The 16,698-nt window shown below is 37.6% G+C and overlaps 1 protein-coding gene across 1 annotated transcript; it reads right to left on the bottom strand.

Annotated features, from left to right (window-relative positions):
* Nucleotides 1–2,071: 2,071 nt before the first annotated feature.
* Nucleotides 2,072–13,935, bottom strand: nlrc3l (NLR family, CARD domain containing 3-like). The gene is made up of 12 exons (XM_061719226.1): nucleotides 13,560–13,935; nucleotides 12,583–12,747; nucleotides 11,101–11,193; nucleotides 10,681–10,855; nucleotides 9,746–9,893; nucleotides 9,380–9,472; nucleotides 7,787–8,139; nucleotides 4,752–4,961; nucleotides 4,395–4,570; nucleotides 4,034–4,307; nucleotides 3,710–3,925; nucleotides 2,072–3,262 (listed from the first exon to the last, which is right to left on the bottom strand). The coding sequence occupies exons 1-12, from the start codon at nucleotides 13,583–13,585 to the stop codon at nucleotides 2,876–2,878; spliced, it is 2,316 nt and encodes a 771-aa protein (XP_061575210.1). The 5' UTR covers nucleotides 13,586–13,935; the 3' UTR covers nucleotides 2,072–2,875.
* Nucleotides 13,936–16,698: the final 2,763 nt, after the last annotated feature.

Below are 16,698 nucleotides of genomic sequence, written 5' to 3'. Positions count from 1 at the left end.
TCTTCAGCATCTAATGGACCTGATGTTAGTGATGGACTGTTTACACTGGAGTCCCCACTAGATGACACAGTTTGATGATGCTACAGTACATAATGCTTTGTGTAGAGGAGGAAAGCATTGGACTTGTACTAAAGTGATTGTAGAGCAAAGGATCCTCAAAAAGAAAAGCCAGGTTCTTACTCTTGGGTCTCTTCAGTTAAATGAAGATAAAACAGAAATAATAATGTTTTGGGGCTGAGGAAGAAAGATTAAAAGTCAGCACTCAGCTTCAAGCAGTGAAGCTACAAACAAAGCCTGAAATCTGGGAGAGGTTCTGGACTCAGACCTCAATTTTAACAGCTACTTTAAGACAGTAGTGACATCAGCCTATTATCACCTAAAGAACATATCAAAGATTAAGGGACTGATTTTTCAGAAGGACTTAGAAAAACTTGTCCAACAGTGTTCTTACGGGTCTCCCTAAAAAAATCCACCAAACAGAGATGTTTAGATCTTTACACTTCTGTCTGTCACAGAATACATTTTAAAATCCTGCTGTTCGTTTATAAATATATGAATGGTCTCAGGCCAAAATACATCTCTGATCTCGTGGTCCATTATGAACCAACCAGAACCCTCAGGTTGTCAGGGTCACATCTACGTTCTGTAACCATTAGAGCCAAACACGGTGAGGCCTCATTCAGCTTTTCTGCTCCTCAACTGTGGAACAATCTCCCAGAATGCATCAGGGCTGCTGAAACTCTTACTTGTTTTAAATCAAGGTTGAAAACCTTTTTATTTACTGTTGCATTTCAGTAATACACCACAATACACTGCAACCTTTATTTCTTGCATCACATTTGCTAATTCTTTTATTTCGGTCTATTATTTTAAATCCTGTAAATTATGTTTTATTTTATCTTATTTTATTTATTCATCTTATTATTATTATTATTATTTTGCTTAAACTTTAAATCATGCTTTTTAATGTTTTTGTAAAGCACTGTGAGTCCCCCTGTTGTTGAATTGTGCTATAAAAATGAACTTGCCTTGGGTCAAGCATTTGTGTAATCTTCGGTATCAACCAGACTTTAAGCTCTGAACTGCAGGGTTGTGAGTTGTCAGGTCAGCTTCAGATGATTTCAAAAGGAATCATAATTTCCAGCAATCTATCTGAAATCTGTAAATTGAACGCCACAGTTCTGGACACACCATTGGTCAGCCACAGGGAGATGCAGAGAAGCTTTTTGAAGATTTAGACCAGGATCTACTGCAGCTCACCCGCAAGACTAACGCAATGAGTTACATTAACATTCTGTGTCAGCCGTTATCTCTACGGTGATCAGCATCACCACCCCCTTGGGTCGGTTGTTTAGCTCGACTTGCAGGAACTCAGATTGCTATGCAGAGTCCAAATCCTGTTCCGGTGAGGGAGCTTATAAAAGAACTTATCACTGAATTAAACCTTATTCTATATTAGTTCAGTGACAAGTGCTTGCTTCCTTATATAATCACCAACCTTAATATAGAGAGTATATATGAGGCATATGAGATGTTTTAATGCCTCACCTGTTCTACCCTTTGGCACTCCTCATCACTCCATCTGCGCCAAATGAGATTTCTGAGCATCACGGAACTCAGTCACATGTGGACCGAGGCAATATTATAGAGGCGCGTCTGCATCTGAACGGTACCCATTACAGACTTGTCTCTGTCAACCAGTCAATTGTTAATCAGTTCCAACTGTCAGTGTTATTACACTCATCACATAGTTTGAACGTGTACATTTAAAGATCACATTTACATCTACTGGAGGTAGGTGATGGAGATCTAGGATTTCTCAGTCTATTTATAAAAGTCTGGTTTTTTCTTTTCTGCAGTTAAAGACAGTGAAACAGTTGAATAAAGAGTTTTCTTAAAGATGGCTCATTGGGAAAGCAGCAGCCAGAGCTAACACAAACCAGAAAATATGAAATTACCGTCAAAAACAGAACAGTGTCAGCATCTGTCTGAAACTTTGATTGGCCTTGTCTGCGCAGATTGGTCAAAACTGCCAGGATACAGGAAACAAGCAATATAAATGTAAACAGAAGACATTTCAGAAAATAAACCCTTTATTCAACCTTAAGTCAGTTTCATCTCAGACAGCAACATAAAACTGCAGTTTTATCAGACCGTAAAAACAAAATCCCTATCATCCGGTATAACAAATAAAGCAATTCATTAAGTCCTAAAGTAAACATGTTCTTACAAAATGTTTTACCAAAACTCTGTATTCATTCCTGCTGAACGTGTACAACAAAATTAAAAATCAAAGCCACACGCCAACAAATGGTTATTTTCAACAGCTCTCTTCTCAGTTCATTACTCTTCTACAAGTCCAAGAGCACCACCTGTTCCTGCATTAAGGATGTACTTTGGAGTTTGTACTTGTAATGTTTTTTTTCCCTTATTACACACACACACACACAATCAAATATCTTACATTTCGATTTATAGGTTCATTGTAAGATGATGCAATTTTGAAATCACATAATATTACAATGATAATGAACAGGCGTGTAGTACTTTTAGTTTTAGTATTTTCAGTGTACTACAAATGGTTTCACAAAGGCCACAGGTTGAAATGAAAAATGAAATCAAGTAAGATTCAAAGCGATGAACATCATATTTACTCTGGTGCAGCTGGAGCGTTACGGACAGTCTCTGATGTCCTAATCAAAACGAGGATTACCTTTGTCTAAGTAACTTAACATTAATCTGTGTCATCAGTTTGGAGCATCACATTCTTATCGTAAATAATTTCCACGCTAGGAGAGAAACTTTGAAGGCAACTAAAGTAGAGCTGAGAGTATCCCTCTCATCCATTACATCCCTTGGGATGTCATCTAACCAATCAGGTGTCTGTCTGGATCATCTCTCGAAGGCACTCTTTCAAGTTTTCCACCTTGTCTCCCGGTGCATTCTGGATGGCTTGCTCCAGCACCCGCTGCACATCAGCCAGCCCCTCCACCTTTGGATAGTTGTGTGGGTAAAGGTAACCTTTGAACAGGTCGCTATGGCAGGCTGGAGAAAGCAAGCCGCACAGATACCGCAGGAACATGTCGTACTGGCACACCTGGGAGCTAAGTGTTCGTGCAAGCGCACACTCGACAAGTCCCGCAGCGGATTTGCCCATAATTTTGGATTTTAAGACCTTGCGTAACCCGAACGATCCAGAGTCCAGAACGTTCTTGGACTCTATGTGAAACATTATAAACACGAAGAGTGCAGCCATGAACTCCTACAGAAGAGAAAATACATGTGAATGTTCAGTCATTGCACTCGTGTGAAAAACACGCCAGCAATCAAACAAGCATTCATAAGACATCAGTACATTGAGTAAGTTATTGAGTATTTTTAACTTCTAATACTTGACCTTTGCTATAGTATAAAGCTGTGCATGAGATTTGACATTTCTGATATCTTCAGCATCAAAACTTGCTTGGATACGCCTCTGATTGTTTAACCGTAACTGCTTCATACAAAGACTCCAAACCTATGTTTCTAAATATGATCATAGTACATCTTTAGACTTATTGTTCATAACTTTGGTTCATTGGGTGCTCTCACACTTAAAGGCATGAAAGTGATTAACTTGCAAGTTTAATTCGAAATGCATCATTACTCATGCACGTGGTTCATCACTGAATTACCTCAAATAAAAAGTTTGTGATGTAAAGAATTTTACCTGAAAGGTGAAGTGCATGAAGGAGAATCTCCTTCTGGGGCCTGAGGATTCATTGCTGAGCTCAGTGCAAAGACCTGAAAACACTGCCACCTCCGTGAGTTGCAGACCGACCTCCTTTATATCCTCTTCGAAGAACACGCTGGTGTTCCTCTCCAGCATCTTGAAGGCCATCTTCCCCATGTTTGTCACCAGCTGCCTGTCTTCTTTGGACCATTTCTGAGAGGCAAAAGAAAACGTCAACTTCTTACACAGAGAGTTGAGATAAACACTCAGAACACATTTAGCAAACTGCTTAAAAAAAAAAAAGCATAGGGAGATCATTACCAAATCATATTCTGCTGCATCGTAGTAGAACTGTTTCCTGCGATTGATCACAACAATCAGCGTGTTGATGAGAAAAGGCGTCAGTCTGGGAGGGTTCGTCCCATAGCCAAGGTAACGGTAAGCGCGCGAGAAGAGCTTTGCCACGATCCAGCAAATGAAGGGATGGCGAGAAAGAATGTGAAGCATCGGTACACGCTTATAATGTCTCACAATGTCTGCTGCCAATTCTGCACTGGAAAAGCGTTTGCTCAGGTACTCATCCCTCATTTCATTGCTAGAGATAAGAGGGAGAAAGTAAAGCGATATAACATCGACAATAAACACAGGGATATAATAAGATGAAAAACACAATCTCACCGACCTGAAGCCCTGTATTTCTGTGACAACATCTACAAATTTAGATGGGATTTGCGAGACGGCCGCTGGTCTCCCCAGGACCCAGACGCGGGCACCGCGAAGCAGAGTGCCCCGGATTATATTTACAATTAGGACATCAGGATGTTCAGGCTTGCTGCAGTCACTTAGTTCTGGAGCATTCTGGACAGACAAACAAAGAATGACAGTTAAATGTATAAATGTCCAGATATCATTGATTTACTTTCCTTACTTTGGGTTCAAATTGTTGCTGCAGCCAAAACAATACACATATCTGTATTGTTAACTTCTAGATATTTATTTGAAGTGAGAATGGAAAGGGTGTAGGGTGCAGATGAGGTACCTCCCAGTCCAGCGAAGTCTGGTAGCAATCAAAACTGTCCATTACGATGAGAATTTTAAAGTCTGGTTCCTCCAAGATTTTTAATTTGTCAACTAAATCTGGATAGTAATATTCAATCACATCGAAAAAGGACTTTTTCTCTGTGGGATTGTCTTTGCTTCGCAGATGCCACAAGGACTTGAATGAAATTTTGATGATTAACTGTATATCCTGAGAGGAAAATAAAAAGACAGAAAAATCATCAGCAAAAATGTACAAATAGACTTCCCAGAATTACTTACAAAAAAGACCAATTTACAATTAGGCTATAGTGTGGTAAACACTTAAAAAACACATTTCCACTAACAGGTTTTCAAGCATCTTAAGCACTTCCATGTTGAAGGTACGTCCAGATTAGTATATTTTAATTATAAAATGTAAAACCTCTTTTACATTTGTGTTTGAAATCAACAATACACCTCACGTTAAACTTGTCATCCAACGCTAATGTGGATGTAAATGGTTTGAAAATGAAAAGATTCCTAACATGTATAAGCATTTATCTTAGTTGATCTGATCATAAGTGGACAGCTCCAAGTGTGTCAGTTCTCAAAAAAAGAAAAGCTCAAAAGTTAAACTTGCAGCTCTTGTTTGAACTCTTTCTACAGAAGTGAACACAAGTACAGTACTGGAGCTCTTCTGTTAATTAAACATTTTGTTTATTAAGACTTAAATTTACAGCATTTATACTTCAAACTAAAAAAGTGTTCATATCCAGCTCAGTCCGTCTTTGAATTCAGGCTTTTGAGTTCTTTCAGCACTTCAAATGCAGTTAAAGGTGACCTATTATGGCATTTAATGTATATTTTAAACAGGCCTTGAATGTCTTAAAAACAATCTAAAGCTTGTTTTTTCTACATAAATCATAAATCCAGCCTGTGGGCCATGTCACTAGTTTTACCGCTTCTAACCTCTTTTTCTGCGCCTCATTTTTAGGGAAGGGGGGGGTATGATAATGAGGCTCTGTGCTGATTGGCTCCCTGAATGACGTGTAGCAGGGGAGGAGCATAAACCTCGCTCCGCCAGAGCAGCCCAAGCCTGTAAATTATCACAACACTGAATTTTCACAAATGGAAACTTTATTGTTAAAAAAATAAAATATGAGTTGTATATAAATAACATTTATGCACTATTTAAGCCGGATCTACCCGGTGGATGCTGAACGCTGGCCCCGGAGCCACGCCGGGCGCCCGGGAGCAGCGCGCATCACCGCGGCTTTAACGGGGAAATCTGACCAGTTCCGACCGGCCGGGACCGCAGGAACCGGCCTGGACTGGTAGCAGGGACTCCCAGGGACCGACCAGCGGAATTTCAGCCGGATCTACGCGGCGGATGCTGCGCGACGGGCGCTGCAACCCCACGGCAGGCGCACAGATCGGCTCCGGAGCGCATCCACGGCGCATCGTCGGTTACCGGGGATCAAACCGACAGATTTGCCTGAAAATCTCGGAGGGTGAAGCTGGTCCGACCTGGGACGGACCCCCGAGGACCCAGCTCCCAAACCACCCGGGAACCTGGATGATTTAACCCGGATCCGCTCCGCCGCGGCGCCGCGTCCGACTGGCTGAAGGATGGACCGCTCCAGCAGCGGAGAGAGCTGGTTGTGGGCGTGGTTTCAGCAGCGGAGGCTGAACCTCTGGAAATCTGCTCCTGTCGTTACGTAACGACAGGAGCAGATTTTAATCGGCTCAAAAAAAACCACGTGACACTGGGGGACTCTGTAAGGCGGGGGTCAGAGAGCTTGCAGAAATTCATGGTATTTTGTCTCCCCTGTGCTGGCAGGGTGAGGGGAGACCACTTTATATATGTTAAAACAAGAAAAAACGTGTTTTTCATAATAGGTCCCCTTTAACTGTGGTGCCATCTGCTGTTTGCTGGGAGACACACTCATGCTGTGGTAGAATTTGGATGGTACGGGGATTGGGAGGCTCTGACTTTTCTGTAAAAATGTCTACGCCAAGATCCAAATTTTCCTAGCAGACCACTGCATTTTCACAAGATGAGCACTATTACTATGTAAATCACTGGTTTTAAAGTTGCCGCTGATTGCTACTTTAGTTTACCTGGAATAAGCATAGTAAGAAAATTTGATCAAAGTGCATCCTCAATAAAAATGAAATAAACCACTGAAGAAAACTGAAGCATTTTATAAAAGAAAAATATGGTTTGATCAATCATTTACGTAGGAAATATAATAAATCAATAGATAAAGCAACCGGAAGGCTATTTAAATTACTTGCAAAAGGAGTTTATGTTTTACAAAATATTTTCCTGAAAGTTAACTCTCAGGGGAGTTTGCTGCTTAAATAAAACTTAGTGAAGGGCTAAGAGTTTTACATAATGGGGAAATGTGGCCAAGGTTCTTTAGGTTTTGACCGATCAAAACTGTTCCCTTCAGATTGACTGGAATACTTGGAAAATGTTTCCAAAGATGAGAACATATAATCATGACATTTTTATTAAAATGCATGCTTGGAAAAGTACATTTTCCTGCTTTCACCATGAACACCAATCCACTGCTCCTTTTACCTGAATCAGTGATCAATAATTGATGATAAATGCTTAATGTTTTCAGCAAAAGCAATGTTAATTTAAATGAAATTCTACACTTACACACTCAGTCTTGCACCACTTCTGCCAGTGCCCGTACTATTGATTACTAAAGTTAGATCCCAAAAGTAGCTCATGCTGAATGAATGCTGTTATCACAGCCGCTGAGTCGATACAACAGAATTTCATGCACTATTGCTCACAGCTAAACCCTTCAGAACTGGCTGATCTGAACAAAGTAATTAAAACTACTGTGGAAGAGGAGCCATCCGTCAATAGTCAAGTTGTGTGAATCCTTGGAATGACCTCCACTTGGTCTCCAATGTCCCTAGATATTGATCGGACTGGCAGGTTGATTCAACAAGTGGTGCAACTTTGTCTGCTTGTTAAGAAGAAGGCGATGTTGAGGGGTTATTCCCCTAGTATGTGATTTTGTCATTACTCACCCTGTTGGCACACTCTTCTGCCCAGTCCAGCGTGAATTTTGCCACAGAGAACGACATGCCAACTCCTGGAATCCCAGTGGTGACAACCATCCTCACTGGTGAGCCGTCATCTCTCTTTTGCCGGAAAAGATCATTCAGAGCCATAAACGTGTCGGGAGTAGGGACTTGGACAGGGGTCGGCGGGTGAGGTCGGAGCTCATGGGAGGGGTCAAGTCCTCCGTAACCTCGAGTGCTGATCTGGGGCTCCACATAGATGCCGTTTAGAAAAGTCTGCTTTCCAGCTTCAACGATCCCCTCGTGGATGACTTGGAATTTTCTAATTATATGCCGTTTCATATAAAAACCAATCAGCGCTGGTGGTGGACAAAAAAACAACAAAAAAATAGGTAAGTCAGAAAATTGTGTGTATAAGCCCAACAATATTCTCAATGTCACTTCCTGTCCATATCTCACTGGATTATCCATATATGTACATACACATTCCTATAGGTATTTATCCTGAAAAGGGTTCATTATCTTTAATGTTCATTTGATGATCAGTTTGGATTTAAATCTAAACTTGACACTGATATGTGGATACTGTATATGCTTTAAAGGAAAAAAAAAAAGATTTCTTCGTATGTGCTTTATAGATGCTTCTAAGGCCTGTGCTCATGTAAACCATAAAAAAATGTTTCAAAAACTAAAATCAACCTGGTCAAGAGCAGGCTCTTTGTTCTTGTGATAACTCAAGAGTTATACTTAGAGTTGACAAAACCAATTCTGAACACCTTTCCTGAAACCAAAAACTCTGAGTTTCTTAAATCAGAGTTTGTTAGTTGTGAGGTTTTTTTTTTCTTTTCTTACTCTGACTTTGTTGAGGCTCCTTGATATCTGGTTTGCTTACAGTGTACAACATGACATCAACTATCATCCTGCAAAAAATCCTCATTATGATCTGTAGAACTAAGGAAGACAAATATATGACCTTTCCTGACTTCAACTCGGCACGTGTTGTTTTGCACATTTCCAATAATGTTAAATATCTTGGACTTTGGAGGTTAACTCACAGATGAGGATATGTTTTGTATGTTGTATGTCCAAGCAAACATTTTGTTGCTGAAATTCAGTTCATGTAGTGATGCTGATTTTGATCAAAGCTTATTGTACTCCCTTGTATACGGCACATCTTTGGTATGATGATGCTCTAAAGTCCTGAGGGTTCTTATGTTTACATTCACTGGCAGACTAAATGACTTAAAATGAAATAATCTTGCTATTGTCAAATGTTTAAATTAGTATTATATACCGACATTCTGAGCTCTGGAGACAATGGTACAGTTGTCATTAAAATTGTCATTAAATTTATTAATGTTTTGTTTATCTTTATTCGTTTCGATTTTTTAATGGACCTTGAGTCTGCAATAAGTCCATCTATCTATGAATGACCCATATCAGCTGCGTTTTAAAGACCACATTACAATGAACACTGTAATGTGATTACTCTGCTAAAAGTTTCTGATGAGTTCAAGAAAATGAGAAAATCTATTCTATAAATATAAAACAGGCACATTTTTATTCGGGACAGAGTAGCTACATGCAGTGTTCACAGACCTCGCTGACACTGATCCTTCAGTTTTTGTGCATGTTCCTTCTTGTCCATCTTTTTTAGAGTTTCCATTGTGTGGATTAGTGAACGCTCCTGGCCTGCAGAACAGAAATTTAATTAAAAAAAAAAGAAAAAAAGTTAGAGAGGGGTTAATATCAAGCCCATCTTTACAACAATGTAAATTAGATTTAAAGGAACTGTGACTACTTCAGCTGTAAAACAATTAGTAAAATATCCAACTTAAAATCTACATGAAGGTCACCATTGTTCAGTTGAGAGCCACAATTCCCACTCATGACTATGTTTTTTTGACTTCAGCTAACAACACCTTGGACACAGTTTTTGTAGTGTAGCTACTGTAGTATTCTCACCAAGGACCTCAATGATCCTGTCCACAAAATCAAGAAGGTCTCCTTCCATCACCACTGGAAGAGTCATTTTACGTTCCCCATGGTAAAACGTCATCCTAAAATTCTTGAGCTCCTCATCGGAGAGTTCTGTCAGAACACTCTGGATACTCTTAAGACGGAAAGTTAACAATAGAAAAAAAGGTTAATAGATTGTGTGAGACTGAGTACACTGGCATGCTGTGTAAGACTGAAAAGATAAACATTAGGACATTTGTGTTAACTTGAGAAATGAAACAAAACAGCCCAAAATTGCTTTCCAAGGGTTTCACAAGAAATGTTATAGACCAGGGGTCGGCAACCCAAAATGTTGAAAGAGCCATATTGGAGCAAAAACACAAAAAACAAATATGTCTGGAGCCGCAAAGAATGAAAAGTCTTGTATAAGCCTTAGAATGAAGGCAAATGGCGAAAGGAGAAATGTTGAGAATAAAGTCAAAATGTCGAGAAAAAAGTCGAAATGTTGAGAAAAAAGTCGAAATGTTGAGAAAAAAGTCGAAATGTTGAGAAAAAAGTTGAAATGTTGAGGAAATAGTCAAAATGTCGAGAAAAAAGTCGAAATATCAAGAAAAAAGTGGAAATGTCGAGATTAATGTTGAAGTACAATCTCGAGAAAAAAGTGGAAATGTCGAGAGAAAAGTGGAAATGTTGAGAAAAAAGTCAAAATTTCTAAATGTCGAGATCAAAAAGGAAAGGAAAAAGGAAGAAAAAAAGAGAAAAAAGGAAAAAAGAAGAAAAAAAGAAAAAAAGGTCAAACATTTTTGAAAAAGCTCCAGGAGCCACTAGGGTGGTGCTAAAGAGCCACATGCGGCTCTAGAGCCGCGGGTTGCCGACCCCCGTTATAGACCCTTTGAAGCCTTTGCAAAAGAGAAAAAGTAGACCAACTATGCTGCACCAACTTTGAATAAGTGGGGCAGGTCCTGCTCCGGGTGCCGTCTGCCTGGCTGACTGTCTTCAGACTGCGTTAAATCTTCCATTTCAATGGGCTCAGGTGGTTCTGGAGAGTTAGTTATATAAAACTCCTCTTCCTCATCATCATCGTCAACCTCTGGAGCGTCACCCAGGTCTAAGGAGCTGAGGGAAAACAGGGACAGCTTGCAACAACAGTTTTCCTTTGGAATCTTGAAAGACACCAAAACACTTCTTGGTAACTGTATTTATGCATGAAACAGAAGTGTTGATTAAAAACATAATACACCCCTTTAAATGAATCAAATGGCTTATAGTTTTAGAAACGGGAAGGATTCCATGAATCATGAAGAAACAACTGTTGTGCTTGTTCACTGATTCTATGGGCTAGCTACGGTCTTCTCTTTCACCTGGTGTCGATGACCATAGCTTCTGCTGGTTTGGTCTGCTGCGTGGTCACTGTGTACAAGGTCTCAGGAGACGCTGAGCGAATCATCTGAATCCTGGAAAGCATCAAACACAACAGCACTTTAGCCTCATATTACTTTAACCACTTATATTTCACAGGGACAGTCTTTTGAAGAATTTAAATGTTTGATGCTATAAAGTCACAAACGTTCAGTCTCCACAGAAATAAATAACTAATGGAGCGCAGTAACATTAAAAACAAGAATCATTGTTAAACATTGCCCCTTAAAATCACCATAACCAAGTCTTCCTTCACAGAAAGAAATTATCTAAATATGTCGGCTTATTTTATAGGCTGAGACATTTTCTCCCTTTTGAAGCGCTCCTAACTCTGTACCGGTCTCTATTTGAGCCTCATTTAAATTATTGTAATGTTTTATGGTGTAATACATACCCAAGTTATGTTGACAAATTACAGATCTTACAAAAGAAAGTGATCCGAGTTATATCATGGAGCAAATTTAATGCTCCCTCTGATCCTCTTTTTTTATGGATATAAGCTTCTGAAACTTTGAAGCTTCTGAAGCTTCTGAGTGTAACATTTTCCACAATACCTGTGTGATGTATAATGTATTGTTTAGACTCAATGACACTCTGTCATCTCATCCCAATTTATGCTCCCACTCATGAACACACCACAAGGGGAAAACAACTTTTAAAAGGGAAAGAAAAGGAAACTGAAATGTACAAGTTTCAGTGTAACGTGCAAAAGTCCAAAGATTTGGAATGAGATTGATAGTACTATAAAAGAGTCTGGATCTCTCTATTTTCAAAAAGAGACTCAAACAAAAATTGTTATTAAATTATGTCTCTTCTTATTAAATTATGTTTATTAACCAATACCTGATGTATTATTTCTGCAAGAATATCTTTGTATCTAGGAAATCTGAGGAGGTCTCAGGGTTTTATTGTGTTTTTTCTTTTTTTTTAGGTTATAAGGTTATTATATGTATATGTATTATATGTGTAATTTATAGTTGTTTTGCTGTGGGACTGGGCCCCTATTCATAAGCTACAGTTAGCTTCTGGGGAGTCCCATAGTACAAACCAATTGATTGATTGTTATCTGTATTTGTGTTTTTAAATTTGTACGGTAATAAAACTCTGTGAAGTCTTGTGTGTAAAGGTTTGTCACTCCCAGAAGGGTCCCACAAACATGTAACAGATTATGGAGGAAAAATATGAAATGATGTTTCACATTAAGCATAATATTTACCGTTCACTCCAAAATTACAGGAAAAAACAAGGAGACCGCACACTTTGTCTCCCCAGTGCAGATTTATTTAGCACATCACACGTGACGTTTCAAGCGCATTTTGCTCTTCTTCAGACATTGGATGTGTGCGACCTATTTTACCCTTTGTTCCCACTCCAAAATTACAAACTCATAACTCATAACGAAAGAAAGAATGAAGATCAAATACCGGGTCTGTGCTTCGGGAGGTGATTCAGGCAGCACTGCATGTGCCTCTTCACCTTCCTCCTCTGCTTTCTCCTCGTCCTCATCAGTGTCACTCTTCATTGAACCATAACTGGAAGGAGGCCTCTCCCACTTCTCATCCTCTCCACCACCGCTTCTGGTTACAATGCTGTAAGATTTGATTTGATTTATTTTTATTTTGTACTTATACTTGTACTTGTAAAAAAACAACATTTCCAAGAGAAGTTTAAGAAAACAAAACAATAAAACAAAGAATGTCATCCTTTAACACTTGATATCTTAATTTACATGTGCAAAAAAGGAGTAGGAAGAAGTGTAAACTTATTTAATCCTACCCCCATTCACTAATCATTTAACCTGTATTTATAAATACTCACACACTGTACTCACACTGCTAAATAACAGTATTATTATTATTAGTATATACTGTAATTATACTCACACACATACCTATACATACACATAGTTGAATATTTATATATAATTGTACACACATGCCCATATAAATATGTATATAAATATACTTATTTACACTATACCGTCTCTATTCTGCTTTATATCTATGTAAATATCTACTTACACACATAATCACACACACACACACACACACACACATATATTATATATACACCCATACATACCTACATATATATATATATATATATATATATACATATATACATACATACATACACACACACATGCATACATACACATATAATTAGTTGCCCATTTCTGTACATTTCTGACCCCTAAAAGCCGCTAAAAGGAAAGGAGATTTACGCACCATGCCAAATTAATATTGACTGAATTAATCACACATGGAGTATTTTTTTTTTTTAATTAAAGTTTAGCTAAAAAGTGACTTTTTCCTGCTATAAAAGTATCTGCAGGCACTTATTCAAATGTAACAATAAAAGTTGCATGTAAACTAATGTTCCAAACATGAGCACCACCCACTTGTTCACTTCAGTGTCCGGGTCCATACTTCTCTCCGAAACGCTTTTACAACTCAGTTGCAAAGGGGATTTTAGTCATCGCCAGCCAGCCAGATGATGTTGTTTTTCCAAATAACTCAAACGCTATATAAAATAACAAACAGAAACTTATCTATTTACGTGACACAACTGATATTGTAAATACTGATACTGCTTACATGGACACAAAACCTCGGTAAAATGAGCTCATTAATAAATACGTCTTACGTTATCGCAAATACGTAATACAAATTAAATATAGATGAGATATAAAAATGATATAAACCACCACATAGCAGCCTTTTTAGTATTTCGGAGAATGACAGTGTGTCATATTTCACTTCCTAGTTTCAAACGGACGTACAGGTTCTTCCTTAGAAGAAGCGCGTTTTTACTTTTCAAAATAAAAGTATATTTTTTCAGACTCGACCACAATGTTTGTAGCGGATTCAGTTATAAGCAGTACTGGAGTTGAGGGGGTTTGGCATCCCCCCCCTGAAATAAAAACGGTCCAAATCATCCCCCCTGAAATAAAAACGGTCTAAATCATCCCCCCAGTAAAACTGCCATCCCCCCTTTCCATCCCTTATGTCATTTCATCAATGAATGTGGTTTTACTGCTATTTCAACATTTAGAGTCATCACCAGAAAAATAACTTATTTGACAATTTTCACCTGTTTCAAGTAAATTTTCACTTGAAATAAGTAGGAAAATCTGCCAGTGGAACAAGATTCTTATTACAAGCAAAAAAATATTGTTCCACTGGCAGATTTTTCTACTTATTTCAAGTGAAAATCTACTTGAAACAGGTGAAAATTGTTGTTTTTTCCAGTGATGAGTCTTGTTTTAAGTGTAATGAGATTTTTTTTTTACTAAAATTAGACATTTTAACTAGAAATAAGACAAATATTCTTGTTAAGATTTTGAGTTTTTGCAGTGATCCATTTTACTTATCCTGTGAAGGACAGAGTCATATTGATAAGTTCAGAAAACTGTTTTTTATTGTTGTGTTTTGATGTATTTGATGTAAGCCCAGTGGATATTTAAAGCTTACAGAAGGCTGCATTTAACTGCTGCTATGTCATTCCTGCAGTATTTCTGGAGGTGTTTTGGTCAGTGCTATTATTTGTAATATATTATAATATTTGTAATCAGTACAAATGATCATATGATAAAATCCACCATACCCCCCGATTTTTTTTTTACAACTCGAGTACTGGTTATAAGGTCTTTATTTCTTCAGTGTACGTGGTCCTACAAGCAGACCTTTTGATTAAATATACAAAAATAGCCATTTTGTTCTTCTGAGAGTTCATCTGAATATTATTGTTATTCATAATCCCCCAATGTCTGATCATGACAGGGGTTTAACATTTTACAAGGGACATAACCGAGCTTCACTTCAGTAGTCATATATACTATTTAGCTTCTCTTTTTTCTGAATTTTCAATGTGAAAAAAAACATCACTGAATTTTTCAACAACACTCACACTAGATTTGAATTGTTTGACTTTCAAGTATTTTAATGCGAAATAAAGGTTAATTTATTGATAAACAATTATAAAATGTGCCACTTCCTACGGAAAAAACGGCCAACTAAGAAGCAGATAACACTTTGTCATTACACACTTCTAATACAATATTTTAAGTTTTACCTAGACTTACTTTAAAACTTGGATGTTTACTTCAAACCAATTAGATCAAATAAGTGAGACCATTTCTAACCTTCAGCGGAGGAAAACCGTCACATAATTTACGTGATGTCATACAAATTAACACATGAATTAAAAAAAATCTCTTGAAATGGTTCTCTTGCTCTGAAGGACAGTTATTCTGAAGGCTGTTGCCTAATACAGGAAGTGTAACAGCCAGGGCTTATAGTCCATGGGCCAGACCAGATATCAGTACCACTCAAGGTGACCAAACTTAGGGGAGAGTGAGGCAATGTGAGACACTTTTTTACATTTCCTCCCCTCTAGGCAAGCTAAAATGATATATCAATACTATTTGCACATTTACTATTAGTTCAGGATGTTTTCTAGCAACATAAATAGTCAGAATGTGTTTAGTACGACGAGTATTAGGGCCAAACTAAGACAAAAAAAGGGGGAAATTACGAGAATAAAGTCGTAACATTACGAGAATAAAGTTGTAATAGAATAAAGTCGTAATATTACGAGAATAAAGTCGTAATATTACGAGAATAAAGTCGTAATATTACGAGAATAAAGTCGTAATTTATGAGAATAAAGTCGTAATAGAATAAAGTCATAATATTACGAGAATAAAGTCGTAATATTACAAGAATAAAGTCGTAATTTATGAGAATAAAGTCGTAACATTACGAGAATAAAGTCGTAATTTATGAGAATAAAGTCGTAATAGAATAAAGTCGTAATTTATGAGAATAAAGTCGTAATAGAATAAAGTCGTAATATTACGAGAATAAAGTCGTAATTTATGAGAATAAAGTCGTAATAGAATAAAGTCGTAATTTATGAGAATAAAGTCGTAATAGAATAAAGTCGTAATATTACGAGAATAAAGTCGTAATTTATGAGAATAAAGTCGTAACATTACCAGAATAAAGTCGTAATATTACGAGAATAAAGTCGTAATTTATGAGAATAAAGTCGTAATATTAGGAGAATAAAGTCGTAATATTAGGAGAATATAATTTATGAGAACTCACAGGAAGAGCATCTTCTCCCTGTGTTAAAATTAGGAATATTGAGCATCTTGTGAAGTTCTATTTATATTTTTATATATTTATATTTATAATATATTTAATATTACGACTTTATTCTCGTAATATTACGACTTTATTCTCGTAATATTATGACTTTATTCTCGTAATATCATGACTTTATTTTTTATTTTTTGTCTTAGTTTGGCCCTAATACTCCGTCGTAGTTTAGGACAAAGGGCAGTGAAAATATGATTGTTTTTAAAAAAGTGGTCAAGTGTCTCACTTTGCCCCAGACCCGGTGTAAAGTGAGACAGAGCAGAAAAATCAAGGGTGTAAAGGGAGAGAGTTTGGGGTAATCTGATACATTTACCTTTTCCCCTTAAAAACTACCGTAACCACACATGTTGTAGCATTAAGACTCCTGACAGCTAA

Source organism: Cololabis saira, chromosome 4 (genome assembly GCF_033807715.1).
Source record: "Cololabis saira isolate AMF1-May2022 chromosome 4, fColSai1.1, whole genome shotgun sequence".
Classification (NCBI taxonomy): domain Eukaryota; kingdom Metazoa; phylum Chordata; class Actinopteri; order Beloniformes; family Belonidae; genus Cololabis; species Cololabis saira.
Note: the sequence above shows the minus strand (reverse complement) of the source record. Positions and strands in the feature narration are given on the sequence as shown.

Excerpts from the sequence above, each read along its gene's own strand:
- nlrc3l (XM_061719226.1), bottom strand. The coding sequence starts at position 13,585 with ATGGACCCGGACACTGAAGTGAACAA. Across the intron at positions 9,894-10,680 it reads ACCTGCCCCACTTATTCAAA|AGTATCCAGAGTGTTCTGAC; the intron begins GTTGGTGCAGCA and ends TTCCGTCTTAAG. Across the intron at positions 8,140-9,379 it reads GAAGGATCAGTGTCAGCGAG|CGCTGATTGGTTTTTATATG; the intron begins GTCTGTGAACAC and ends GTCCACCACCAG.